Source organism: Desarmillaria tabescens (assembly GCF_030435595.1).
Source record: "Desarmillaria tabescens strain CCBAS 213 chromosome Unknown EV420scaffold_1, whole genome shotgun sequence".
Taxonomy (NCBI): domain Eukaryota; kingdom Fungi; phylum Basidiomycota; class Agaricomycetes; order Agaricales; family Physalacriaceae; genus Desarmillaria; species Desarmillaria tabescens.
In genome coordinates this window covers 4,099,351-4,126,029 of record NW_026848300.1, presented here as the reverse complement: position 1 = coordinate 4,126,029, position 26,679 = coordinate 4,099,351, and the positions used below count along the sequence as shown (strand labels likewise).

Genomic DNA, 26,679 nt, shown 5'->3' with positions numbered 1-26,679 from the left:
ATTCAGACTATATCACTATCTGAATGCACTGCATAAATTCATACTCCGGGACAGAGCACATGCCCACTGGAACGAGTACAAATCCAAGGGTACTTAAATCCCACATTCGGTGCGTAGAACGAGGATTAATGCGTGAAATGGAACCCGGATTTAGTTTTGACATTTATGCCTTCATGGGTGCAGATCCAGGGATGACACCAGGCCTCCGGGAATAGCTTCGACTGCCGCGAGGCTTGGAGTTTCCATAGCTCTGGCTATCGTGTCCCCGAGACACGAAGCTGACAAAAAAGTTAGTATCAATATCAAGACGAGATAAGTTGAATGTTTCAATCACCCAGTGTTCGTCCTGGTGCTGGAACTTCTGCTCAGATGAGTATTGAATGCACGCGAAGGAAGGTTCGAAACTTACTGCTGAGTGCCGGTATCTTCACAGGTAGAACCCGTGACAAAGTCCCTACCAACTCGGCCTTAGATATCTTGGACTCAAAGATAGGAGATCGAGAAAAGAACACACCTAAATTCCTTGAAGGAGTGGACAACGACTTCCTTGAACAGAGCGAGGAACCTCATTGCGAGAGCACCACGTCCAAAACCAGTGGCACGTTCTGAGTGTACCTGGGATAAAATGAAGAAGATTCGCGGTTTGCTTTTCCTTGATTTATATTTTGAAGATGCGATGCATACAAGGCGACTGGATAGTCATATTGGGCAAATATTCAGGGTGACACACATCATCCAGAATGCATCACGGCCGTAGCGCGCGCCTCCGAATCGCGGTACGAAATTGCATGCCCCAAACCCTACAAGACGACGGGGCGCTGAATATGGCCTAGGGGAGTCACAATGTTTATGCCCTAGAGTTGTCCCCTTTCAAGACTCCTTTGAATATGTCGAAGCCAAATAAAGCCCGGGAGAAATTTTTAAAAAATTCCGGAGTTGGGCGATTCATTCATTACCGAATCGACTGAGGCAAGGTGGCAACAGTTTGAACTCAGCTACGTCATTAATTGAAAATATCACGGCGCTAGTCGTACTATAGAAACCTGAAACGATGAGAAGAAAGCGGGAGAAAAAAGGGCACGAGACGGTGAAATTTAGTTGACCGTTGAACTACGGAAGGTCAGTGACGCATCCTTCTTTCGTTCTTTCGAAAATTGTGGATACAACGAAACCAGATTCATGTACGTCATGATTCTCTCTTGTGGAATGGCTCTTGAATGCTCCAGTCTTGACATGCCATGCACTGCCAGACTCTCGGGCATTGCCTTGAAAATTGCAGTCAAGTCATTTCAACTCGGTAAGCGCGCAATGATATTTTTTACGATATGCATTGAAATATACAGCGTTCAAGCTCATATTCAACTCCTATAAAATACTGGGACAGCGCTGTTGGCTCAAGTTACAGCATGTTGCACAGCAATTAGGTCCTGATCGCCGTGTCGCCTTTGGCTACTGAGGGGATACCTATGATCTATGAGCTCGCATCTATAATGATTTCGGACAGATCACTTGTAGATGAATCGCGTTTCTGGCGGGTCTCAACTTTCAAGTTGTCAATTGCCGGTCAAGACTCGGTCAAGTTTGATCAAGCTAAGCATAAAGGGAACATTGTGATCGGCTGTGCACTCGCCAACTACCCGCTGCCTACTTATGTACTAAGATTGCTGCCGGCGTACTACTCAGATTTGATTTTGCTAGGCTTGTTGACTATAACAGCTGCTTCAGCCTCGAGATATCATCCCTGTGTCTCCATCCTGCCCGACGGAACATCTTCTCGTGCCAAGACAGCACGACTGTCACCGTAGCGCGGAATGATTGTCTCAGTAGCGCAATTCTAGGCCCATATATAAATTATGTACCTTGCTGTACCATGCGAAGCATGCAAAAGGAGATTACCCGATGACAGGAATTTTCAGGGCTGAGGGACATACGAAATCATAAGTCTTCTGGTGCCAAACTGGTATATGTAGGACGGAGTTCGTCCATTGGTCTGTGAGATATAATTAGCACAGTTACGAGGCAAGGCAACATCCGTACCGGTGGGATCGATAACACTGGCCCAATTTCCCGTGTCTTCGGCAAAAATCACAGCAAAGCCACTGGAACGCAAATTACTTGACACAAGAACCTTAATTAAAATTAAATGACTCACGCTTCTAGATGCCAATCTATATTACTGCGAGAAAGATGTCAGTCTTCGCAGAGTTAATGAAATGACTTGAACGATACCAGTATACACTGCTGGGGTGTGCCGGTCTTTTGACCCGAAAACCAGCATGCAAAAACCGGTACTGTTTTGGACATGTCTTTGGCCCAGAAGATTTGGTGCGAAAAGACCATGACAAATATAGCGCACTTTGTACTTAATTTTTTGTATCTGTATTTCAACCGAAAAAGAGCAAATGGAAAACATGCGGTCTTTGGACAGATCTTCGATCCAGTGGTCTTTGGAAACCAAAAACCTCCGATCTGATTACTGGTTTTTGGTTCGGTCTTTTGATCGGTTTTTGTATTGGTCTTTGGATCACTTCCTTTGTTCTTTCCTTTGTTCCTCTGGTCTTTTTGCCCAAAAGACCGGTTCCAAAGACCAAACCAAAGACCAGTAATCAGATCGGAGGTTTTTGGTTTCCAAAGACCACTGGATCGAAGATCTGTCCAAAGACCGCATGTTTTCCATTTGCTCTTTTTCGGTTGAAATACAGATACAAAAAATTAAGTACAAAGTGCGCTATATTTGTCATGGTCTTTTCACACCAAATCTTCTGGGCCAAAGACACGTCCAAAATAGTACCGGTTTTTGCATGCTGGTTTTCGGGTCAAAAGACCGGCACACCCCAGCAGTGATAGGAACCGTGGTCCTGGGTTATCTGTGGTGAACCTGGTGGTTACATTATCGCCTTTGTTCTCGGTGTTAACGATATCATGCCGAACGGGCTTCTCATAGCTCATATTTGTACGTTGAACTACCAACAGTCCGGTCCACATCAAATACGTACTAGTAATAAGTCAGAAGCGACCTCATAATGTGCACAGTGCAGCTTATGAGGGGCTCACTCTGTACAGATGGAAAGGATCCTGGAATAGATGAGCACGGGAGCATAACATTCAAGAACGACAGTACTCGCCCTTCCACCGGCGAAACCTCCAGACATCGAAATCTCGATCGTCGCATTGGATGGAAGAGAGGACATGGCACCAGCAGGTAGAAGATCGTTCGCATTCTGAACCCCACTTAAGATCTGGAGAAGCACCGACATAGTCGGCGGAGTAAAATTGGCGCCATTGACGTTGAACCTTCCACCTGACGTCTATAAATAATGTTAAGTTAAGAAGCGAGCGACGTAGCACAACATACAAATGAGAAAGCTAAGTTCAAAGCCTAGTCTATGCCTCCTAGTTCCGCCCGTCCAGGCTATCGAAAGGCTGATACCCCTTCTCCACGCAAGGAGGACCTACGGCTCCAGGATTCTCGAGTGGCTGTGTAGCGAACGCGTGGACATGTCGGATGGAATTAGAACCGGAACACACATACCACGAGGTCTGTCTCGTTCATCGGCAAAACGTTCACTGTCATTTCTGTTTCATGCTCCGTCTCGCTAGCGCCGGAATATCGAAAGATAGCAGAATTGATGCCACCGGTAAAGCCTGTTGAACCCGCGCTGGGTGACGTTCCGATCCCTAAGAGACAAGAAATGAGTGTGTTAAGGCGCGGGAAACAAATTAGGCTCACAATAGTGGTTGACCGGTTAGTCTGCTGTGAGCTGGCTGGAAGTGAGACCACGGTATCTGACGTCAGGCAAAAACTCTTACGACGAATGAATAATGCTGTCCTAGGGAGGAATATTGACTTAGAGAATTTTCGAAAAGAACCCGGGAACTAGGATTTACCTGCAAATACCTCAATTTGATGGACCGTATTGGGTACATGGTTCACACCATCTACTTCGATGATTGTCCTACAAGACTTGTTAAGAAGTTCTCGTAGACGCTATAAATGTATACATGCATGTTACGTCCTTGTATTGATACCTTGAAGGAGACGTCACAGGCCATACGGACCATGCGAAAATTGTATCTATTTCTTCTCGGTCAGCATGGTATGGCGATGAGAAAGAGAGATAACAGACCAAGTTCCCGCAACAACAGAAATGACGGACAGATCGGACGAAGGGGTGGAATTACATCTATCCCTTTCGGTAGTAAACGGAACAGGAAGGAAAGTGAATTGGAGGGTAGATTAACCTTCCTAGTCCATTGATTAACGTTGCAGATGGCGTACTAAATATTGAATGAGATATGATGAGAATAGTAACACATGTGACGAACGGGAATTTCGATTGCTTGGCGGGAGAATGATACCAGTAGGAGAGAAAAAGAACTGTTGACTCTAACGACGATGGTTAGCATTGCTGTACAATACGAAAAGAGTATCTTACCGTCGTCAACATCGTGAAGATCGGCGTGAGGGTCATTAGGGTCATATATGATGAAGGGCCCTCATAGGTCGTCGCAGTACTGGGTAGCTAGGTAAATCATGATCAACATTCGTCAATTGATTTCGTTTTCAGAAGAGGGCTTACACAAGTGGGAGCGATACCAAAACGTTCCCGCTTGTCCAGCGGAGTCGAACACACAAGAAAGAATCCCCTTTAGCGACAAGACATTCCGGAAGTGCAATAGAACGTCGCCACATGCCAGAGTGTGTTGACGTCTTCCTTGTTTCAGAGTTATGGTTTCAGAAAAGATCTAGAATTAGGCATTAAGCACTTCTTTTACTTGGAAAAGGGAGCATAATCAGACCAGGTCGCCTGTGATACCGTGTTTAAGATCTCGTTATCTGCCGTCCAATGACTCCATCTTGAGATTTTGTAAGCGGAGGGCCGTGACCACTGGCTCAGGATCCTCTTCGCTCGAAGATAATCCAGCGGCATCTTCAAACGGAGAACAACAAAGCGCATTGCTGCCTATTTTTTAGAATGCTTCATACATAAGATAAGTTCGAAACCAACATTAATATTATACAAAACCGATTGCCACAGCGTCCTTGGACCTTGACACGTCGTACCTTTTTCTGCACGCGAGTTGGAGATGCTCAGATGCGATGTTTTCGCCACATCATGGCGGGGGTCGGGGTCTGTAATATGTCGCATATGGGAAATTATACAAGGATCAGAGAAAAGAGGTACGCGTAGCCAAACGTTCAGTGCAGCGATTCGCTGATTTATTGCTGGAGGAAGTTAACAACATTGCTCTTCGGCCCGATGAGCCGGCGCGCAAACATTGTTTATGATTGTTGATCTCCTACCTTTTCTCCACTGTCACTACGCTGCCATTCAGCTTAACTTGGAGTCTACGTAATTCTAGGACGCAGCTTGTCGTCGTTTTGTTTTGTTTTACAAGAATGGACCCTTGATGACAGGGCAAGTTATGACTTACAAATTGCTGCTTATTTTCTTGGCCTGGTTTGGGTCTGGTTCAAGCCGATGGCTTGACTACCTAATTTCTTTACATTCTTCCTGAGGTTACTATCGAGACTAGGATTTGCGGACCTACTGGCCCCGGGACGGAGCGGCATCACTTACGCTATGTTAACCTTCACCCAACTTGAGCGTTGTCGAGACCTGCTGGCAAAAGACGTGCCCACAGCTCCTTTCTTGCCAACTTCGGAGAAGCGCTGGCGTTTTGATGATCTGGGTAGATGAAACGGTAGATGCATTATTTCTCATGCAGATAATCGTGTTCCGCATCGCTTGACTGCCCTTGGAGCTGTTCGATTTCTCCGATCTTAGGCGCTAGACTAGGTACCATCGATGAGCTATGTCCAACAACTCAAATTATGGACTCGACGGTCTTCGTTTTACTTCTGATGGTAGGGAAGTCAATGGTGAAGATGCGCCATGCGCTGGGGAATTGACGTGAAGTGCATCCATGGTCCCAAGCTTACTTCTTGAGTCCCGAGGGAAACACACATGATCTCGCCCGTCTTCAGGCTGGACAACTCCCAAGACGTTCAATATGACGACGTAAATCAATCTGTTCGTAGGTATAATTCTCCCACTAGTCGCCGTTTCTCCGACTGCTAACGGATGATATCAGTAGGACAATACTTGTAACACCAGTTTGAGTGAGCGGTTACACGGAAGGTATCGCCCCACTTGCCGACATTATGGTTCCATCAGGAAGTATGTGTATGAGATGTGACTGGGATTGGCGCGCGCCACGAGGTTAGGCTGTTCTCGTGAAGATGCTATCTGAGATTTCATCTATCAATCCGCCTCGTGTTGGCATCTAAATCCTGCTGTATTTTGGCTGTATAATATCGGCTTTTGATCATCGGAACACGATGCCTACTTCTACTTTCGTTCATAAAAAAGATGTACTGTGGCGGCTAGTCCTTTCAACAGCAGCATGGCGCCTATCCCGGTAATTCAAGTACAGTGGGACAAGATTTTCCGTTCTGATCGTTGAGACTACGGGAGTGTTTGAACATTATTTATATATTATTTAGGCTTCGATGAAACTCCCGTTGAAAAACACACGAACATGAGCTCGCTCCCCCGTCCAGCGTCTAATTTCCTCGGCCACGGTTTCACATGCAGCGTCCGTGCAAAGATCAACACCCATCCAGATTGGGTTCACCCTCATTGACAGAATCTGGTCAAGAGATTCCCATAAGGATTGCGACGTGCCTTTCATGCTATCAAAGTCGTCGCCTCGAATCATGATTTTCACGGCTTTTAGATAAGGCAAGAAAGGCATCCATCCATCAAGGAATTCGACCACATATTTCAACTGTTCACAGACAGGAATTTCGCCTCTGGAGGTCCACACGTCGACAATAAGATTCATTAGGCACACGCCGTCAACGCCGGTCTTGTCTGCACCAAGCAGTATTTTCACTACATAGATTGTTTCGTCAACGGTAGGATGACGTTGTTGCAAATGGTACTCACGTTCTTTGGTACCCGCTGTGAAAGTTCTCATACGATTACTATTGACGAAGTATTCGCATACCACATCCTGGAAGTTAACTTGTAGGTCGTCTCCAAGGGACTCAAGATGCAGGCTGTCAACTCCAAATGGTGCGACATTCGACAGGTTCGTATCAGCGAGGGTTTCCAGTATCATCCGCATATCGTTTTCCTCCAGGCAAATTGCATCGAGAACGCGGAGCTTGGATTTGTTAGGATATATCTCCATGGTGGGTGCGTCCTGTTCCCGATCTTGACTGACTGTGACCATTTGTAATTTAAGTTCCTCCAGATTCACGCAGCGGTTGAACAGAGCCTGGAACACTTCTTGTCCGACGACGCAATCCTCAAGGCTGAGGTTGCAAATGTTCTCGATCCAGATAAAATGGTCGTCGAGGACTCTAGAATGGAAGATGACGCTATCGTGAATCGCGGTGTCAGAGAATCGTCCAAGGATGTGCCTCCATTGGTACAGGTTTAAACAACTAATGTCGCTTATCTGAAGTGATCGAGATTCGCAAGGATAGCCGCCGTAAAGTTTGAAATCCTTAGCAGTCAGAGTAGAAGGGTAGTCACTGCCGGGTCCGGTAATAGAATCAGAGAGAGATATGTCGATGATCTGGACCTCTGAGCAAGGAACGGGTTCGGGGGGGAAAACCATATGCTCCAGATCCGACGATTCTATGTGCTCCAAATTCGATAATATCAACACATGATGCGTTCTTTGGATGTAATCCGACGTTGGATTGAGTGAAGGATGGCATTTTTTTGAAAAGAGGAAGTAGACAGCGGCAGCATCAGCCGTCGATTCAATAGCGATGTTTGGACGGGTGGAAAAAATTCGTTCCAGGTCCTTGAAGAGCCAGCGTACTTGGCCTCCGTCAACTTCCGTTGGTGCCTGCCACTCACATCGTGAAACGAGCAACTGGTACGCAAAATCCCGAGGGTCTTGTTGATGTAACACATCATCGTGAGAGACGAATGGAGCCCAAGTCGCAGGTATATGGTTCGCAAGGTAACGGTCGACAAGTCGCAGTGGTAAGTAGCGTTGGTCCATGAGTGTACGAAGTTGATAGAGCCTGAGAGGAGGAATGGAACGGGGTTGGCCGTTGGTCTTTAATAGTGTTTGCAGCTTGGAATTTGGAACAATAAAGGCTGCGATTACTATGCGTACGAAAACAAAGATTGTTAGTGATCTCATAAAATCTACCAATACACGAACAAAGTACCTACCCATATTCGGTACAAAACAAGACAAACGGTCGCATGGAAACAATTGTTGATTGCCACTCGACTTCGGCCCACGAGGCGGAAATTTGGAATAGGACAAAGTCCCGTATTCGGCTTGTAAAAGGTTCCCGTTGTTTGATGGGAGCTTTCAAAGCTCTTTGCTGTACCTTGCAGCTCAGACAGTCGACGTCGTGATTGCAGCTCAAAGGGGATCAGCCATTCTCGGCATTTTCCGCAAATCCAAAAAGTTCTTGACTACAAAATTCTTTGCGGAAGTAATGCAATATAAGACTTGTACTTAATACTTATTACCAGAAATTTTACCATTAAATTTTGTCATTGGCATAAGCTTCCAGGAATTCAGGGAAAATTAAAATGACGGCTCCTGGCTATCATTATGAACAAGGCTGAATTGAGGTCAAATGTCTTCAGTCGATCGCCTTCCTATCTTTGTCGGAGTCAAGTGTGTTGCCGATAAGAATGCATGATTTCTCATGGTGATGAAACATATATTTTAGCGCAGATATATAAAAGAATACGGTGGAATGGTGCTATTGTCAGATCTAGTAGCGCGGAACGAGGGACCAGCACGCAGCTTGTGCTCGTCGTGAAGAAAATAAAAGACAAAATTAGATGATTATAAAGTAACAAGTATTGAATGTTAAAAGAATGCGCATTATCCCCGGAGAAAGGCTGTAAGATAGAAATGTGGACCACATCCTCGCCATACTCGGGCCTTCAAGCTTCCATTATCTGGTTCCGGGTTTCTGCGAGCCTCCAGGCTTGCTAGAACCTTGACTGTTGGTGTTTTGGCTTCCACGGGGAATATATCTGTAATGCAGTTACTTAGTGAGATATTCCAACCATTCAATAGCTCGCACACCCTAAGGAGCCTTGGCACGGCTTCGAATTGCTACTAAGAATATTCAATTAGACGGTCAATAATCGAAGTGAGATGCCTGAAAGTGCGAACCTCGATACATGCCCCTTGTGAAGGTTCCTGTAAAAGAAGTGAGAATTGGTTCGCATTGAGGATCCAAGGCATTGAAGAACGTACCGAACACCTTGGATGGAGGCAGAAACAAGTTGTTTGAAGGCGCTGAATTGCATGCTGTAGGTGGAGTTATGACAAGTTTTGTAGACTCAGAACGGATGAGCAGTGGGTAAGTAGTGAAGAGCTACTCATCTACTTTGCCATCTTTTATACGGTGTACTGTGCTTGATGTACAGTCCATTTATGGCATCCAATTAAAAGACGTGATGAAAGTCGTCGGCCACCCGACACTGATGGTTTCATCGTCGGAGTTGGACGCGTCAGGATTACGATTATCATAGAAATCACGCACTAGAAACACATTCGGATTGGTAACACGTGGTGCGCATCGCCCCTTGGACCTGACGGTATCACTAGCCGCAATGATAGCGCGTACCACGCGAACATACGGCTGGCGATCATTGGATGATGCCGATCTTTCATTTGATCTATCAATAGAGACGCTCAGTAGCGAATACCAATGGCTATACGATAGAAAATGTAAGCTGCGTCCGGAAATTTTTGCTTTTGTTTTTCATACATTGTTTGATGGACAGGGACGGGTTTCGAAGCATAAAAACGACATTCGACCATTACTCTGGGAATGGAGATCGCTGCTTCAACTACACGAGATGAATGGAGACGGCTGGACCGTTAAAATCAAGTACCTAGCCAAAATCAAATCAGTTGCGCTTTGGGTTAGCTTTCAGTAAAACAATGCTTGAATATCGATAATTAGCTCCCGCGTTCCATAATAAAAAAAATTACTCACAATATCAAGCAGTATTGGCATGAAACTTCGAGGTACTTCAAAAGATCAAGGCATCAAGTGTAAGTCGAAGGTCAAAACGCGTGAATCGATCGCTGCCGCTGCCCACGGATTTCCCCGAAACGGCCTAACTTGCTACCGCCATCAGTTTCGCAGGCAAGAGACGCATTTGTCGGTCAGTGGATTTATTCTTGAACTTGGGATGGAAGCTATGATTGTTAGGCTAAACATGGTGGCTCGCTGCTAAATCTTCTTTCCCCTTGAATCAAAATTTATAAAATTTATGGGTAGATGCCAAATTTTTGGCTTTCCTTTCCATTGCAGCATAGTTAAGACCCATCGATATCAATTAATATTGTCGGTATTCAAAGAGAACTGTGCAATACATACTCGTTTCAGCTCATTCAGGACTAAATATTTTTGTATTCTAGATGGCATTCTCCTCCGTGCTATGGCAGATTTTTTTGATCAACCTCGAGAGGTCTGCTTTAAAACACATGGTTCGATTGATGCTCTGTACACTCAGGGATCTTACTATCATGACGGCGGCTCGATGATAAATGGCATTACAAGGACACTATCCATTCCTCGGTTACAATCAAGCGGTACAGAGATGCGAACTCGTTTAAATGTGTTCATATTATTGTATGGTGTTCACGAGTAAATTGATATGTAGTCATGCTACCGTAATTTATGGCTATCGATTCCCTCTTGCACAGATTTACAGAAATCATATCTGTAACTGATAATATCCTGATCTTTTGCCGTGACCTTGTTTCTCCTGAGACTAATCATTGTTCCCAGGGTCATCGGGTCAGAGCCTTCTCGACTTTTCACGCCATTAAATTGATCGTCGCATAAGATAAAGGTTGAATAATCTGTATTTATATGATTATATAGTAAGGGAATCTATTAATGAATACCAGATTGTAATAGAACGTGTAATTAGCTCCCGCGGGCGACTATAATATAGATGAATCGCTTGTATGGACAGACTCTTACTTTCCGGAGCCATTTCCTTGGCTTCCAGAATTTCCGCTGGAACCCTGGCTTTGTTGGGTTTGTTTTCCGCGGGGAAGATACCTGTGAAGTCCTAAGTAAGACGATGCATGGCATATTAGACACTGTAAGGTTCGCATACTCCAGATCATTCTGGTTTGAATTCGGCAGACTAATATTCAACCGATGAGGAAGAGGATAAACGGCAGAGCTTCGAGGTGCGAACCTAGTTGACCATCCTTTAAGGGTGCTATTAGAAAAGTCATGAACATCGCTACGTGGATGATGTTTCAAGAGACAACATACCGAATGGTGTGGTAGGATGCAGAGATTACGTGCTTGGCAGATTTGAAAGGCATTGTGGGGGAGGCTGAGACTTAGACTAGTTTGGGTTTGAAGGGTGTTTCTGTAGAAATAATGAACCCACGAGTCGTCTTATATACCATAGCGCATAGTGACCTGATGACCCTGTCAGGGAATTTATTCCAAGAGCAATGCGATACATTATCGAACTTCGAGTCGTGAGTAGAAACGTTGAAAATCACAATCAGTGACACTGAAACGTTCGATTTGATGGGAATGAGGCAAAGATCTGCGATACCAATCGTTCACTCTATCCATCAACGGGAAAATCTTTTGTAGCAGGTATAGAGCTGTGAACGAATCAGATAGATCACCTGCGAGAGAATCGAACAAGTTCCTGACAAATAAAATGAGTCTCTAGGAAGCAGACGGACATCGCAATACTATAATATTAAGGAACAGCACGCGATTTGATCTCGACTCTTTACAGGTCCCTTTGAAGGCGGGTCAGCGCTTCCGCAATCAAAGTGAACTCGGGAGAATGATTAATCTTGAAGGCCAGTAGAGAATTAGAAGGTAGGGCGCTGTAGAGAGATAACACCACAGAAGTAAGATGCTCAAACGACAGCAGCAGAAATTTCAAAAAAAAAAAAAAATCTAGAGGCAGAGCTGCAGTTCGTCCTAAGATTCAAGTTGACGGTAGTGGAAGAAACCACGGACCGAACACTGACAGTAAGTGCCGTCATGCCGCTGTTCGGCAAAAGCCGAACCAGAAGTCACTCTCAACCATGATTGCCGCAGGACGAAAGGCACTGTCAGTTCGATTTCTTCCGTGCTCTCCAACCTTACTCTTACCTGTAGGGATTACTTGAAACCTATTGATCATTGTGATCTCGGGTTTTCCTAGGCGCATCAAGGACTGGAACCGCTCCATTGTTAATAATCATCTCAAGGATAAACGCCGGGCCACTTACATGCTCAGACCGGTACTAAAAGATATATACCTTCGACGCTAGTTCTTATCCATAATCCAATACTATTTTCCAAATCGTCTGGCCATCTCCCATACCGATCCTGACGCGAGTGGAAAACATGACGAGCATCTTCCGGCAAGGAGAGACGACACGTGATCGCATTTTTTTGGTATCTCACTCATCATTACACGGTATCGCCGTCAACCTCAAGTTTCAACAAGTTGCCGCCGCCCCTTCAGACCATCATTATCATTGGCCGTGTTTCTCTAGCGCCCAATAGTCACTAATTCATATCGTCCATCCAAGTTGCCTGGAGACTCGTCACTGACAAATTTACTCGAAACGTATGGATAACCTCTGCTGGCGTTGCCTTGTTATTAACTGCACTTTCAACTCTACTTGACAGTACCTGTCTCTAAAAGTTTAAATCATTCCCTCAACCACAGTTGCCAGGCCCACGGTCTTGATATACTTTCTGAAATCAGGTAGCACCTTTTTTTCGCGTACACACCCTACTAGTTTAGCCCAACGACATCAGCCTCAACCGTTGACTTGTCGGATTCCACCACATCAGCGACCGATTGGAAATATTTTGGGGAATTTATCTGCAGACCAGATCTACCAACTCGACGCGACCCGAGGGAGAATGCTGTCGATATCAACACTCTAACGTACTTTTCAAGAGAAAAAGGCTCATGCAGGTCATCAACGCTTTTCTTATCTCTAGATAAAAATTAGGAGTCTATGACGATCTTGTGTACAATGTTAAGTCCCTCTTAGCTCAGTTGGTAGAGCGCGTCACTAGTATACTCCTCTGCAATCATATAATGACGAGGTCAGTCGTTCAAGTCGGCTAGAGGGAATTTTGGGAGGGGATTATAACAACATTGTTTTTGCACGTTTGTGAAATGATTTATAAATTATAAGTAGGGCTACGCACGAAACCTCCAAGGGGGTAAAGTACGGTTTTTGTCTCGACCCCTCCCCAGGCCCCAGGGGGTGTTTTGATATGGTATTTTACCGTTACTTACCTATCACGTGCCAATATCACATGAGTGACGCGTCGCAATTGCAGATTTTTTCCAAATCTCCCGTCTTCGCATTTTTATACATTTTTTTGACATAATGAAATGTAATTCATTCATAAAGATAACTCATCTGTGAATTTACCTCAGAACTCGAAATATACATCTAGTAGTATGGAATTATGGTGCTCAAACACCTGTCACATGAAAGACACGAGAAATCTATACCATTAAAGGTCTGAAAATCCCCTTGTGTACCTACAGTAGCTACTGGGGCTGGCTATGAGCAAGCGCCGCCGCGTCTCTGTACATAGATTACGGGTTGCGGTTTCGAAATATAGATTTAAAAAAAAAAAAAAACACCTGTCACATGACAGGAAGTTACCTCGACGAAAAACCCTCCAGGGAGGGGAGGTAAAATACCAGTAATTAACCGATAACTTACCGGTCCGAAACCCCGGTGTATCAAAACATGGGGTTTCGTGCGCAACCCTAATTATAAGTCATAAGACTCATAGCTCGACCGTCGACCGTCGTCCGTTGTGTTGTAGTATCGGGAAACGGCTTTTCAATCTTTATGGACTCCTCGCAACCAGTCATTCAGCACTGAAACCTGCTAGTATCCTGGAACGCCCTACAGACCAGAGCTTCAAGCTTCACAGGCCTCAGGAGCCTGACTTCAACAAATGCGTTGTCTTGGAAACACGCCTCCCTGCGACTGCCTGTTGCAAGTTTAGATTGCGAAGAAGTAAAAGTACATGTTCAAACAAGATTATACAGATACATGACATGAGTAGTTACAGGCTATAAGTACATATGGACGATCAGAGCAGTGAATATATGTGCACGCGCGTGCTCCAAGAAAGAAAGAAAAAACGAATCAAAGAACTTCACCACTTGCCCTTCTTGCCCTTCTTCTTCCTGTCCCTCTTCTTCTGCTTCTGGCGCTGTCTCTCTTCGTCCAATTTCTGAACGCTCGACGAAGAATAATACAGTCCGCTACTCTTGCGATAGAGATGGGCTTTGTATCGAGGGTCGCTATCGCGCAGAGCCATAACAGCCACCTACAATCGGCGTCAGCCCCGCTTCGAATTGCTTTTCAAGCCAATGCTAAAACATACCTTGACGATTTCATTGTACTTTATTCGCATCATATCTTGACATTTCTTATTCATCTTTCGGCAGAACCTTATCATGGGCATCAGTCAGAATGCGTTAGATAGGACAACAGGAGACAGCTGACCTCTGGCATCTTGGATCATCCATGCAATACGGGTTAGGGCAATGAACAGGTTGGAACCACTCGAACCGCTTAGCAGTTTGGAACTTGGACCAGAAGGTGTAGAACCGACGGACTTCGGGTCCGGAAATGTTCGCGCGCTCCTCGTTGGCGTATGTAGACAGATCAAAGACAGAATGTGCGTCTCCGAATGAGGGGTACGACGAAGCCTGCTTCCCGCTCCATTGTAGTTCATCTTCAACAAGTTTGGCGAAGAATTTGGGTACGATGTTGAACACGCTCTAGTGTGACTGTGAGTATGTGTACCGAGTACGGAGGGTGGGTTTTCGAACCTTGGGATGATCCTCATCTGCAGTCCAGGACATACCATCGAGGAGATATAAGAATATGATGAGGTCCTCGAAGGAAACCTTGTCGTCGTCTTCGGCGAACGAGCTTTCGGGACTAAACCTGGGCTCTGCACCAGGGAAGAAATGGTACTGTTGACCATCACCCTCGTCGTCATCGTCTTCGTCTTCATCAATGTTGTCCCTCCACCCGCCAGGAGCGGCAGGGTATTCAGACGCGTCGGCTCGATTCTCGGCTGCCGTCCTGGCATTGTCATCGCAATCGGATACTTCGCGATGAAATGCCTCAGGATACAGGTTGTACCGCCTTCTGTCCTATATAGTAACAGTGCCTCAGCGAATGAAGATTGAAAAGATAAAATCGAGCTCACGTCGTCGTCCATCAGGACCTGCCACCGCCAGAAAGTGAGTCACAAAAAGAAACATCAACGAAAAAGGCTGCTTTACGCACATCGTACGCCCTCTTTACCAACCGGAATCGTCTATTCGCACCCTCAGCATCCTCGAGGTTCTTATCCGGGTGCGTCTCGACGACTTTTTTCAGATATGCTTTCTGCGTATGATAAGGACCACAGTCAAAGAAAAACAGAGCCAACTCACCCTGATCTGGTCACTTGTCGCGTCTTTTTCGACAGACAAGACAGTGTAAAAGTCACCGAAACTGCTGGGTCCACCGCTACCCTCCTGTACCACCGAAGGTCCGTTGCCCATTCTCGCGTTCCGTTGCTAAGGACTCTCCTAATAGTGGTGGAAGTGTCGCCTATCCAAGGGTAAAGTAGCGTGTCTTTGTTAGAGGAGCTGTAGGGGACGATAAGCTGCAGAGAAGTATCGCGATGGACGTTCTCCTCGAGGCTGGGCGCCAAACGCAGAGGCGTCAAAGTTTTAATTATCTACATCACGTGTCCAATGTGGCGTCGCGCCCAATAAGGAAGGAGTAATTCGCGTTTGTTTTCTTTCCCCTATGTCTTATATACGTGCTCGTCATCTCTAGTCATTTTGAAATGACTCGTTTGCTCCTATATCCGACACTGTGATGAATGTCTTCCCATTTGGCCAATCCTTCAACTTCTTCGTCTTATATGACCAGTCACAGGGCTTTTTTTTTTTCTGAAATGTCTAATCCGTGAGACATTTTCGGCTGGCAACCAGCGATATTACAGCGGAACGGGTGATTGGTAGACCTGTAACCAACGGCGATCGGTTACAGGTCTAGGTGATTGGGGTCGGTGTTCTTTTTTGGTTTATGTCTTGCTCTCATAACATCCTTACTGTCGAAGCCATGGTTTGGGTTACCATATCGCCCCCATATTCCGCGCGAGTGGCGCTTCTAGGTTGAAGTACATGCCCTTCGTTACAGTACCATTGCTCCACGCATTTGGAGACTGCTTTTGCGGAGATGCTTGCACCTCTTCCTTTTTCGTCGTTTCCGGCTACGGATACAATATCTCCTCTACCTTGGATTGTGCCTCCATTTGGCATCTCTTTAATTTAATTAGCCCCCCCCCCCTCTCTGGTATCTGGAACGCGTTCCTCTTTATGGCCAGTGCCAGTGGCCGTTTACGTTGTCGGTAGACATGAAAACTCAGCTGTATATCGATACCGAAGCCAGGACTTTCTGACTATCTGATTGTCGGACAAGGTTACGTTTGGAAAAAGTAGTTGACTCTTTACTATGCCCTTCATTCATGCCTTGGGTGACTAGTTATTGGGCAGGCGACCCCTCATTTTTATCACCTGGACAATTTATCGACAAAGGGTCTGTTCTCGCACCATACCAATGTCGGTCTTTTGACGTGCATGGTCTTAATCAAGTATCCTCTATTCTGTCCCCCAACCCACGGTATTCTAATCCCTTATTCTGCAGAGTTCGATGCTTTCTTTTCGATTTCTGCGAACCACGCTGTGACTCCACCATCTCCACCTCAGAGTTTCCCGCATACTTGTTGCATTCCCAGATCTCGGTCCTGATTTTTATCCTATAAAGTTATCGGCATCACCTGGAACGTCTTTCGTGCGCGTGTATTGAACTGTTAATATACGCGCACGAACTTCAAAACTTCAAGATTGAACTTTGAAGCACCGTCGAAAATCAACGTAGTGAGCCGAGCCATTCTTATCAATGTCGATTCACCGGGTTCATAGTATCAGACGGTGTAATTATCAGTTCAAAATCCGGTGTTCTTATTATCACGACACTCCGAGGACAGAAATCTACAATTTATCCCGCGACCACCTAAAAACAGCTTAAAGTTAGCTATCAGAAAGCCCAAGCCGACAGGACGCACTTCTTCTCAAACTTCTGGTTCACCTCCATGAGCTTCGTGCCTTGGTTAGGCTCGATAGTATTCCATGGCGTGGGGTTGGACTTGGTCCATTGAACTCGATGGAGCGTAAAGAAGGACTGTCAACACCAGTTCCGGGAAGTGTGCAGCTAGTACGCACTTGTTGGGCCCATGGCTGAACGGGAGAGGTACCAGGCTCCGCCACAGACGATGCCTCCCACGAGAATGATACTAGAAACCATAAATTCAGAGGGGAGGACAGTGAGAGACGAGACGACACTTACAGAGGAGCTACCTAGTATCTAAGGATCAGCTCAGTCCCTCGTAGGATCCACGCACCGCACCTCTACAGGAAGCCAGTGCTTTACAAAGTTCTTGCGAAACGAGTTGGACTTGGGCATGATGGGAGGGAGGAGCGATGTATCGGACACAAAGGTGGTCTGCCTTTTTCGAATTTATAGAAGATGGAGTCTGAGTAAGCCTGCCGTGGCGGATTCCTTATTCGATATGGATGAGTGAAGACTCTTTAGTAACGACCTGCATCACTGTTGAAGCACCCCCACTTATTCTTTAGGGTATTCATCGTCAGAGGGACACCTGATTCGCTATTCCTACGTTGGAATGGAGGCCATCCAGAGAACGCACAATTATCATTGATGAAGCTACCAGAACCGAGGAAGACTTCGAGGGCCAGGAACAGCGCCCGACGTATGTATGGAGTTGTATGGATAATAGCTCTCCACACTTAATTGGTGATCTCAGAGAGCCTAAAGTTGGAACTGGAGGATATCATAAGATCAAAGAGTAATTTGACGAAGCGCAGTAGCTTGGCGTATCATTCCGAGTTAGCGAAGCCAAGATGCGTACAAGGGACAGATCTCAGGGCGGTTTAAGCGATTATCCATTCATGTGGTTACTGTGAGATCCACTATTTTTGCTTGATGGCGCGTAACCGAACCTGAAAAAGCAAGACGCCCTGAGGTACGCAGATTCAAGATGCTAACTCGTCCGCGTGTTAGCATGAGAAAGGCGCGTATACTTCATTCCGTTACTCAGAGAGTAAGTCATTTATGACACGATAGGACCTCCAATTGACGTACCCACCGCTCCATACTAAGAATACACGACAAGAATAAAAATAAACCAAGCAAAAAAAGTTTGAGTAAAAGTCCCTGTCAACGCTAATCACTGAAAAAGGGATGATAGGTACAAAAAATGTTGGTACATTAAAATTTTCATAGTAGTAGTACAACATCAATAGGGAAAATCGTAATACGAACCGTCCCCTGCCATAAGTTTAAATGTCCAAAAGTCGCCCTCAGACTTGACCAGCCTGCTATTATGCATGTGGCCAGTGGACAGCTCCAATGCCAACATGCAAGGATTCGGTTTCTCGCATTGGAACTCGCTGACGATATCGTTGATGCGTCTATGACCGTGAACGCCGTGAGCGGCGTACATCAGGATGATTGGATCATCGATGGAGCGAACACTCCTCGGGTTGGCGAAGGCTATACCAATATAGCGGAGGAAGGGGAAGACACCACTGGCGGCACCATCCAAAAGCCGGGTCTAAAAGATATTCTCTCGTCAACACCATAATTTTCCACCATCAACACCACACTCACAATGACGTTCTCATCATACGAAGCATCAACCTGGCCCAACCCAACAGAAAAGTCAATAGATCTTAAATCGGTACACCTCATGATTTCATCCAATTGTGTGTCGCCGAGGCACCACTTCCCCTCAAAGTCCGTGTTAACGCGTACGTTCCTCAAGGTACCCGAATGTTTGGGTACCACGCAATGATAGAACCGGTCTGCAGCCAGATCCGATTTAGCGGCATCATCTGCTGATAAGTCCCTCAGACCGGCGTAGGACTCGAGATAGCTCAGGAGCGACTCGTCCAACTCTCGCACCGAGAGCTTCTGCAAGTGGATACGGGCGGTCTCGAGTGCTCGCCAGAAATCGGCCGGAACGGAGATGATATCGGAAGTTATGACCAGGGACGTAAGGGATTTGAAATGGGGAGGGATCTGTGGGGCTGGGTCAAGGAGATAGCGCATCGTGCCGCCTATGGTGAGGCTCTGCAACGGGAGGGCCGTTCCTGAAGGAAGCTTGGAGAAGAGGTTGTCCATCGTCGCGCTCTTGTCAGAGTTAAGTTCAGAGGTTCCGTCAAGAGTCAGTTCCGTGAGGGCCGGGCTGTTCGCGATGATGGTGGAGGGCGCGTCGTTATAGCAGAGCCGGAGACCACACAAATGGATAGAGTTAAGGTTCTTGAAATGTCGTGACAAGGAAAGAGAGATGCTGGGGTCGACGTCATGGTACATGTGAACGGATAGTTGCGACAAGCGAGGAAGGGCTCCCAGTGAGCGCATGATCTTGTCGGCAGACGAAGGTTGGATGGTGTGCATATCAAAGCTGTAGGGACGGGGTCAGTATGTCCATCGAATACAGAAGTTCGAGAACGCACTAGAGCGATGTCACCGCTGTAAACTTTGTTACTGCACGAAGAAAGTTGCTTTCAAACGCCTTATACACGCGCTGCTTGCGCTTCATGATTCGTTGCCACAGCCTGAGACGCTTGTACCGCGGTGGCGTCAGGGATAGTATAGTGAGAGTCTGGACGTGTCTCGCGACATCGCTTCGACCAGAGGCGATAGCTTTGAGGATCGACGAATACTTGCGAAACTGATAGCTGTCGGTGTCGATTTTCAGACTGGAGAAAACAAATGGCGTAGCGACTGCGCTGAAACGCTTGCATGTAGACCGTAGGCGTTTCAGGTCAGAGATTTGGAGCTGGTAGCCAAGCGTGAGAACGAGTATCGCAGAGAGGAGAGGAGGTACTCGCCTTTTGGAATATCTGGTGCAGCAGCTCGGGGGGAAGTGATAGGATCATAGCATGCATTGGCAAAAAGGTCGACAGGTCGCTGTAATATATGTAACTGCCAATCCGCAGCCAGTCCCCTGATATATAGGAATCCCTTGATGGCATTGGCACATGTTTCGGTTCAGGCGGCCGAGATTTGGCCAATGATTGACATCATTACGAAACCGCTTTTAGAAGTGATGAAAGGCGCGTGCTGTTGAGATTTACGGTTATCGACAACGCGTCTCGAGGGTTATCCATGTGTGGCTTGATGTATATATCATTGCACTAGCGAACATGGTCAGCTAAAATGTGGCAATTCAAGCACATACTTACCAAGTCTAAGTTAGCGGCAGCTGCCAAAATCAATGTCATCGGCCATGTCAATCTTAAGAGGGAGAGCGAAAGCCGCAGATGTCATCATTACCAGGAGGACGAATTCGCAGTGTCATGATGGGGTGGAGATCTGGATCCTACAAACCCCGCTTTATTAGCAGACCTGCAAAATGGAAAAACGATGAGAATTAATTAATGATGTCTCTAGCGACTGTAGCCGACCTGTTGAGATCCATTCACAACAATTCAGATGGCAGCAACCGTTAGCGGGTAACTAACTATTGAGGGCCCGACAAGGCCAAAGAATCCCGGAATGTTTTGTGTCGTGTTTCCAGAACCGTATATTCCTCATAACCAAGAATATGACTGTTCCAAGAGCAGAGGTCTAGCTTGGTCCGACCACCACGTATCGCATGCGAGGGGGGGTGCGGTCATTACAAGCTTCTACAAGGCCGTCACCGAAGAAATGTATGCAAACTTGAACTAATCAGAAATTCGAAGTATAGTAACCGTAGAAGCGAGCTTCGATTGTTGAGATGTGAGGTGGTCGTTTGACCGTAAGATGCATGTTCAAGTTCAAATTCTGAATCTGATTTCCCACCGCCACCACGTGATCGTCGTTCGCATTTGGAAGGCACCTTTTTTCCCTTCCATCAGATGCTTCCACTGACTCAACCAGGAGTATCAGGTATCTCATATTCCTGCTGAGATGACAGGTGAAACCCTTATCTCCGTATTTTCATTGCATACGTCTCCACCAATGGGACCCTTCTACGGCGACAACAGACCGCAAGCAAGCGCTGCGGAAACCGTGTTGTTCGCTTTTGGATCAGAGCGCACAAGCAGCCGTCATAGGAACTATTTTTAGCATCCTTATCTCATGTCAGTGAGCATTGGTATACGGAATCTTTGCCAATTGTCGTTCATCAATTTCAAAGCACTCTGAACGATGATCAGCATTGATGTAATGGTTGCGCAGCAGTGTACTGCGCATAGTTTCACGTCCAATACGCTTGAGTTGATATGTCATCTTCAAGTCGGAGAGAGGTAAAGCTTTATCATCATTTTCATATAGCAGACTGATAACAGCAAGCCCTGTAGAATCTCAATACTGAAAACGTTGGTTTAGGTGGCGGTGCAGCAGGCTATGGCAGTTCTGGTAAGCCTGTGCAGGCGGCCCTGGGAGGCCCTGTCCCATCAGCGAATCATTCAAGAGCATCTTTCGCTACAATTGAACGCGTCCCCGCCTTCTATGCATCTAATTGATTGTCCACTAGACTCAGACTCGGAAGGGAGGAGATATTTCGGCTCGTAGACGGCACGGCCAACCACTATTGATGCGAACACTTTTCAGTCCTTCCTTGCTTTCTCGTACCATCTTACCTGGTTCTCGCTAGCGTCTTGAGTCTTGACGCCTTTCGCAGAGACCAGCAGTGCCCTTTCATAACCGTAATAATGAATTCACTCTATCACTATCCCACAGAACACCAACACATCCTCTTCTTCCAGTTCGATTGATCCTCGATCAATGGCACAGCATCTACACCAACAAACTTCTGGTATCTTCCGAAGTTACCGATGAAACAGCATCCAAGATGCTCCTAGACGTCAACCGCGCTGTTTTTGCCTTGTTGAAAATGTAAGCGACACTCTCCTTGATGATCCCTACTACGCCGACACCGCAACATGAAATCCATCATGATCACCGAGGAAATAATACAGTACTATACACCCCGAGTTCCCCGTGTTGGACTTCATTGATTGTAGCGCTATAAAATGCCTCATCGAAGTCAGTATCAGTACTCACTCCCCTTCTACCTCTTCTCACTCTTTCCTGCGATGAAGCTTGCTTCGTTTTCCTTGATAACTGCCATCCTCCCTGTGACGGTATACGCAGCGACGTATAATGTAGCCGCCGGAGTCAACGGAACACTCGCTTATGACCCAGAATATGTCATTGCATCTGCCGGTGATACAATCAACTTCAGTTTGTAAGCATTCTATCGACGTGTCCCGATGTAATGTCTTATACTTAGTTTCAGCAACCCTAAGAATCATACCGTTACACAGTCCTCCTTCAATGCACCGTGTGCTCACCTCGCTGGCGGTGTCGATTCGGGCTTGTGAGTTTACGTCTACTTTGCTTACCCTTCTGAGTCTAACCAGGGTCTTAGTATGCCGGTAACCGCCGATCAAGTTGACTTACCTGCGTTCCAACTCAAGGTGAACGATAGCAACCCTATATGGGTTTATTGTCGCCAGACTGGCCATTGCGGCAAGGGTACGCATGAGCCCACTCTATCTTAACTTCCCTAGTATACTCATAGTACCACGACGTCCAGGGATGGTGTTCGCCGTCAACCCAGGCGCAGAAGGCTCCTCTAACTCCTTCTCCGCATTCAAAGCTCTCGCGATATCCTCCAATGGTACTGCTTCGTCGTCGTCTGCAACATCTACATACACCCCTCCCCCTGCACAATCCTGGACGACGGTCACCGCGACGGTCACCAGCCAAACTTCAGTCTGGCTGACGACGTACACCAGTTATGACGGTACACCAGGTATGTCTTTTTTCTCCTACACCTAGACTTGCCTCTCATCTGCTTCGTCTAGCTCCAACATACGCACCCCAGCCTGTAGACCACAAGATCGTTGTTGGTATCGACGGAAAGCTTGAGTACGGTCCCGCCAATGTCAGCGCCTCCATCGGGGATACCGTCACATTCGAGTTTCACCCGAAGAACCATACCGTGACTCAAAGTAGTTTCCAACACCCATGCCAGCCCCTCGCGGAGACGTCCACCTCCGGCCAGATAGGATTCTCGTCTGGATTGTGAGCCTCCTCCCCTCCCTCGTCTCTCTGTCTGACATTTTTTATGCGCAGCCGACCGGTGGCTGCTAATGCTACTGATTTTCCGACGTTCCAGATTAGGATCAACGATGTGCGTTTCATGTATCACTTTCGTTTCAACACTCAACTGATATCATACCATAGACTGCACCGATTTGGGGCTACTGTGGCCAGACGAACCATTGTGGTTCTGGAATGGTGTTCTCAATAAATGCTGTTGAGACGGGACCTAATAACTTTGCGGCTTTCAAGGAGCTGGCGATTCGGACGAATGGTACAAGAGCTGGAAACAGTAGCGGGAGCGCAACCAGTGGAAGTGGAAGCGCTTCTAGCACTGGAAGTAGTTCTGCTCCTAGCACGTCGGCATCTAGTTCTGATTCGGGATCAGGATCCAATGGCGCCTTGTCAATTAGCGTAGATGCTGGATTGGGTGCCATGTTTAGTGCGCTTGTATACCTCGCATTCCTGATATGACCTTATGTTAGTGACGCGATTCGGACTCTGTATTTAATAACTTTATGTTGATCATACTGTATCTAGATGAGATATACATTAGCGCAAACTCTTTTCTTAAACATGTCCGGGATTGTCTGCTCAATGGACATCGCCTTTTGATGATTCTTCGTCTCTGTTTTTCACACAAAATGTGCCGGAACTTTGGGCATAGAATTATGCGTATTTTAGAGTATGACATTAACAACAAAGTGCATGGCTACGTCGATCGGTGAGATGGCCCAGAAGTCGAGTATTCTATGCCTGGATCCAGCCGGACAATCATAGTCAGGGCTCAAAGGCTTCAGGCAAACGTGAGTAGGAGATGTTTTAAGCGAGGGTCAAAGTGGACGTACCCTGTTGTATGGTCCTGATGATTTGGTTGGCAGAGGAATTGAATGAGTGCTGCAACCTCTGTAGCCGAAGTTCCTGCCGCGACAGGCAAAAGGGAACTTAATAGAGCCGGAGCGACGGGAAGTACTAAGGCTGAGTAGAACGTCTGGCACTCTGCATTCAGAACAATATAATCTGACTTGCTGATTAGATGAGCGCCTACCGAAATGTGATACGGTATCGACTGCTGGGGGAAGAGAAACTGGTCATCGTCGAAAGTCAAAGATATCGGTTTCTGGGTCTTTATTCAGAAAGGGGAAATGTCTAGGAAGAAACCGTTTACCTCTTCGGAAGGAAAGGGGAATGGGACGCAGTAGCTGATCATGTTTCCCCAAAATAATTGAAGGACGATTAAGAGATACGATGTCGCTTTGCTGATGCTATGAGATGGAGGTCTGTACAGTCTCCCCGCAAGGCTTTATAAGGTGCCGTCGAAACAACTGTCAAAATGATATAATAGCGGTAGCCAGTATCACGATATAATTTCATCGATCCCTTCCATTGTTCGCCCGATTAAACTTGAACAAGAGGGCGCTCTTTGTCTCGGGTACATAAGAGCTCCCGGCGGCCACTGGGTAGAATATTCGAGTCTTCTTAATTGCGCGTGGATAACGGCCGGGACAACTGGTGGCGTGGACTAAGACTCTGCTTCGCCTTCGAGCACAATAGCTCGTGGCAATTTTTGACAATAGGTAATGGATTTGATAGTAAATGAAAAGTCAGGGGTATGAGTCTCAGAAGAACAGCAAGTATCGGAGCCTAGCGAGGGCGGTCATCTTCGGGGTCCTCCTATTCTCATTCTCCCTACCAAAATCACCCAATGACGCGTATACCTTCAGAATGAAATTCATGAACAGACTGTTCGCCAACACTCCCATCATGCCTAAGTTTCCGCACAAAGGAAACATACAACGGCACTGAAAAAGTTTCCATATACAGTTTCCGTCAAGTCAGAAACTGGATTCTCCCTGCTAAAAACTGATTTCTGGCAGACGGAAATCTATCTGAGGAAATCTTTTCAGTTCGGCAGACCATTTCTGTCTGATTTCCTCCACGTGGAAACAATTGGAGGACAGTAGTGCAATGTTCCTCCGCCTGTTCATAACAATCTGGACACCATGCCTGGTATCCTATCTTCGCATTTAACTCCAGCCCATCATATTTCTCTGCAAATGACTTGAACCTGGTTTCCAAGTCCCAAGTCGAATCGATGGTCCATTTTGCAATGAAATCTAAGCGACGGAGAGGATGTGGGCTACGCATCCGCGACTCGACCATTTCTAAAAGCGCTTGGGGAGCGAACCTGTTCAGCCCATTTTCGCTGTATATGATGATATGCTGAAGTCGGCTCTTTGTAAGTGTGCGAATGAGAGGGTAGGAAGTATCCATGAGTTCCCAGATCCCGCCCCATGACTCTCGGGCGTAGACATTGAGTTGGACTTGTAGGAACGTGAGGGTTGTAAAGAATCGCTTCAGAATTCCGGCCATGAAGGTGTATTTCCCAATGAGCTCAAGGTCCATGAGGGTCAGGCTCTTCAGTTTCCATCTGGAACGAGTGAAGAAATCGGTGATTATTCGAACCCGTTCTTCAGGTGGCGGACGAGGTTTTTGGAGTGAAGCCAAGAGAAGGCAGCGATCTCCAATGTAGAGAACTTCTAGACCGGGGAGAGTGAGATGCGCGAGCATGTCGACGGCGTCAACAGAGAGAAATCGAATAGATGAGTGATAAACAGGCGTGTTAGGAAATTTGAAGATTGCTGAATGTATCATCCATTCCCAGTAGATCTCTGCGAAGTTCAACGTGCAGTCAACAAGTGACGGATAGTCAGCCAGTTGATTGAGGTCATCCTCGACGTTGTAATTTCCTTTATATCTAGTTATACGCGGGTCAAAGCGAGATGAGTGCAGCCCAATCGAAGCGGTAACACTCTTCAGTCTTGGCGCATCAGAAAAGGCCGCCACATATCGGTCTATAAGGCAAAAATAAAAATCGATATCAACTTCTTCAAGGATCGGTATCCGCACGATAGTCAGATCAAGCCGGTCCATGAAATGATGGGGAGCTTTTATCCATACTCTCCGCCATCGGGGCGAATGATCTATGAGCATCTCTAGGACCTGTTCCGATATTGACAACGAATCATTACACTCGAATAAAATGTCCAAGGGACAATTTCGCGAACGATCCAAGTACACATCTAGCATCTCCAAGGAGTGTTTGGGTAACGATGCGTTGGATATGACACGTGGCCAGAGCCAGGCGGAGGACAATATGACATCTCTCCAGGAACCGCAGACATAGGAGAGGACCCAGGGAGGCTCACGGATGTTGAAGAAATTAGACGAGGTGCCGATTGTGTGATAGAATATTTCGTGTAGAATGTCGCGAGGAATACGTCGAATAGGGGCAAGGACGGAACTGTATCTTTCAAGAGCAGCAGTAGTCTCTCCACTCCATAATGTAAGAGTGACCCGCGCATTTTCGTGTCGAAGGATGTGGCAATCCATCGAACGGACCTGCTGGTCGTAATCAAAGATTTCTTGACTGTACCGGCTAACCAT

General features: G+C 46.5%; 7 protein-coding genes and 1 non-coding gene across 8 annotated transcripts; 2 read left to right on the top strand and 6 right to left on the bottom strand.

Annotated features, from left to right (window-relative positions):
- Positions 1-2,606: 2,606 nt before the first annotated feature.
- On the bottom strand, positions 2,607-5,150 carry EV420DRAFT_1616564 (laccase 1; the record flags this gene model as incomplete). Its single annotated transcript, XM_060475129.1, has 14 exons — positions 2,607-2,682; positions 2,834-2,937; positions 2,972-2,995; positions 3,055-3,075; positions 3,117-3,308; positions 3,356-3,379; positions 3,457-3,477; positions 3,533-3,678; positions 3,889-3,956; positions 4,128-4,184; positions 4,243-4,278; positions 4,327-4,387; positions 4,437-4,496; positions 5,066-5,150. The coding sequence occupies 14 exons, from the start codon at positions 5,148-5,150 to the stop codon at positions 2,607-2,609; spliced, it is 975 nt and encodes a 324-aa protein (XP_060340211.1).
- A 1,354-nt stretch (positions 5,151-6,504) lies between these two features.
- Positions 6,505-8,103, bottom strand: EV420DRAFT_1742768 (uncharacterized protein; the record flags this gene model as incomplete). Its single annotated transcript, XM_060480058.1, has 2 exons — positions 6,954-8,103; positions 6,505-6,899 (listed from the first exon to the last, which is right to left on the bottom strand). The coding sequence occupies exons 1-2, from the start codon at positions 8,026-8,028 to the stop codon at positions 6,505-6,507; spliced, it is 1,470 nt and encodes a 489-aa protein (XP_060340210.1). The 5' UTR covers positions 8,029-8,103.
- A 4,946-nt stretch (positions 8,104-13,049) lies between these two features.
- EV420DRAFT_t22 lies at positions 13,050-13,142 on the top strand. The gene has a single exon. It is a non-coding gene; the product is annotated as a tRNA-Thr (tRNA).
- A 754-nt stretch (positions 13,143-13,896) lies between these two features.
- EV420DRAFT_1757938 (uncharacterized protein) lies at positions 13,897-15,744 on the bottom strand. Its single transcript, XM_060480529.1, has 7 exons — positions 15,492-15,744; positions 15,343-15,444; positions 15,263-15,280; positions 14,877-15,206; positions 14,548-14,825; positions 14,426-14,492; positions 13,897-14,368 (listed from the first exon to the last, which is right to left on the bottom strand). Exons 1-7 carry the CDS (start codon positions 15,600-15,602, stop codon positions 14,195-14,197), a joined length of 1,080 nt encoding a protein of 359 aa, XP_060340209.1. The 5' UTR covers positions 15,603-15,744; the 3' UTR covers positions 13,897-14,194.
- Positions 15,745-17,102: 1,358 nt separating this feature from the next.
- On the bottom strand, positions 17,103-17,574 carry EV420DRAFT_1634836 (uncharacterized protein; the record flags this gene model as incomplete). The annotated part of the gene is made up of 5 exons (XM_060476375.1): positions 17,103-17,124; positions 17,177-17,270; positions 17,334-17,404; positions 17,458-17,468; positions 17,518-17,574. 5 exons carry the CDS (start codon positions 17,572-17,574, stop codon positions 17,103-17,105), a joined length of 255 nt encoding a protein of 84 aa, XP_060340208.1.
- A 982-nt stretch (positions 17,575-18,556) lies between these two features.
- EV420DRAFT_113853 (uncharacterized protein) lies at positions 18,557-20,427 on the bottom strand. The gene is made up of 4 exons (XM_060466014.1): positions 20,382-20,427; positions 20,028-20,333; positions 19,650-19,975; positions 18,557-19,597 (listed from the first exon to the last, which is right to left on the bottom strand). Exons 2-4 carry the CDS (start codon positions 20,169-20,171, stop codon positions 18,685-18,687), a joined length of 1,383 nt encoding a protein of 460 aa, XP_060340207.1. The 5' UTR covers positions 20,172-20,333; positions 20,382-20,427; the 3' UTR covers positions 18,557-18,684.
- A 1,793-nt stretch (positions 20,428-22,220) lies between these two features.
- EV420DRAFT_1256763 (uncharacterized protein) lies at positions 22,221-23,706 on the top strand (the record flags this gene model as incomplete). Its single annotated transcript, XM_060466787.1, has 7 exons — positions 22,221-22,372; positions 22,424-22,504; positions 22,556-22,662; positions 22,724-22,942; positions 22,995-23,214; positions 23,266-23,323; positions 23,377-23,706. 7 exons carry the CDS (start codon positions 22,221-22,223, stop codon positions 23,704-23,706), a joined length of 1,167 nt encoding a protein of 388 aa, XP_060340206.1.
- Positions 23,707-24,851: 1,145 nt separating this feature from the next.
- EV420DRAFT_1664164 (uncharacterized protein) lies at positions 24,852-26,679 on the bottom strand (the record flags this gene model as incomplete). Its single annotated transcript, XM_060478952.1, has 3 exons — positions 24,852-24,950; positions 25,028-25,102; positions 25,150-26,679. 3 exons carry the CDS (start codon positions 26,677-26,679, stop codon positions 24,852-24,854), a joined length of 1,704 nt encoding a protein of 567 aa, XP_060340205.1.

What these genes read in the sequence shown, in the direction of transcription:
- EV420DRAFT_113853 (XM_060466014.1), bottom strand. Translation starts at nt 20,171, where the DNA reads ATGCCATCAAGGGATTCCTATATATCAGGGGACTGGCTGCGGATTGGC. An exon ending in TGCACCAGATATTCCAAAAG is followed by an intron (nt 19,976 to 20,027) that starts GCGAGTACCTCC and finishes CTTGGCTACCAG; the next exon opens with CTCCAAATCTCTGACCTGAA. An exon ending in ACAGCGGTGACATCGCTCTA is followed by an intron (nt 19,598 to 19,649) that starts GTGCGTTCTCGA and finishes CCGTCCCTACAG; the next exon opens with CTTTGATATGCACACCATCC.
- EV420DRAFT_1757938 (XM_060480529.1), bottom strand. Translation starts at nt 15,602, where the DNA reads ATGGGCAACGGACCTTCGGTGGTACAGGAGGGTAGCGGTGGACCCAGC. An exon ending in CAGATGAGGATCATCCCAAG is followed by an intron (nt 14,826 to 14,876) that starts GTTCGAAAACCC and finishes CAGTCACACTAG; the next exon opens with AGCGTGTTCAACATCGTACC. An exon ending in GATGATCCAAGATGCCAGAG is followed by an intron (nt 14,493 to 14,547) that starts GTCAGCTGTCTC and finishes GCCCATGATAAG; the next exon opens with GTTCTGCCGAAAGATGAATA.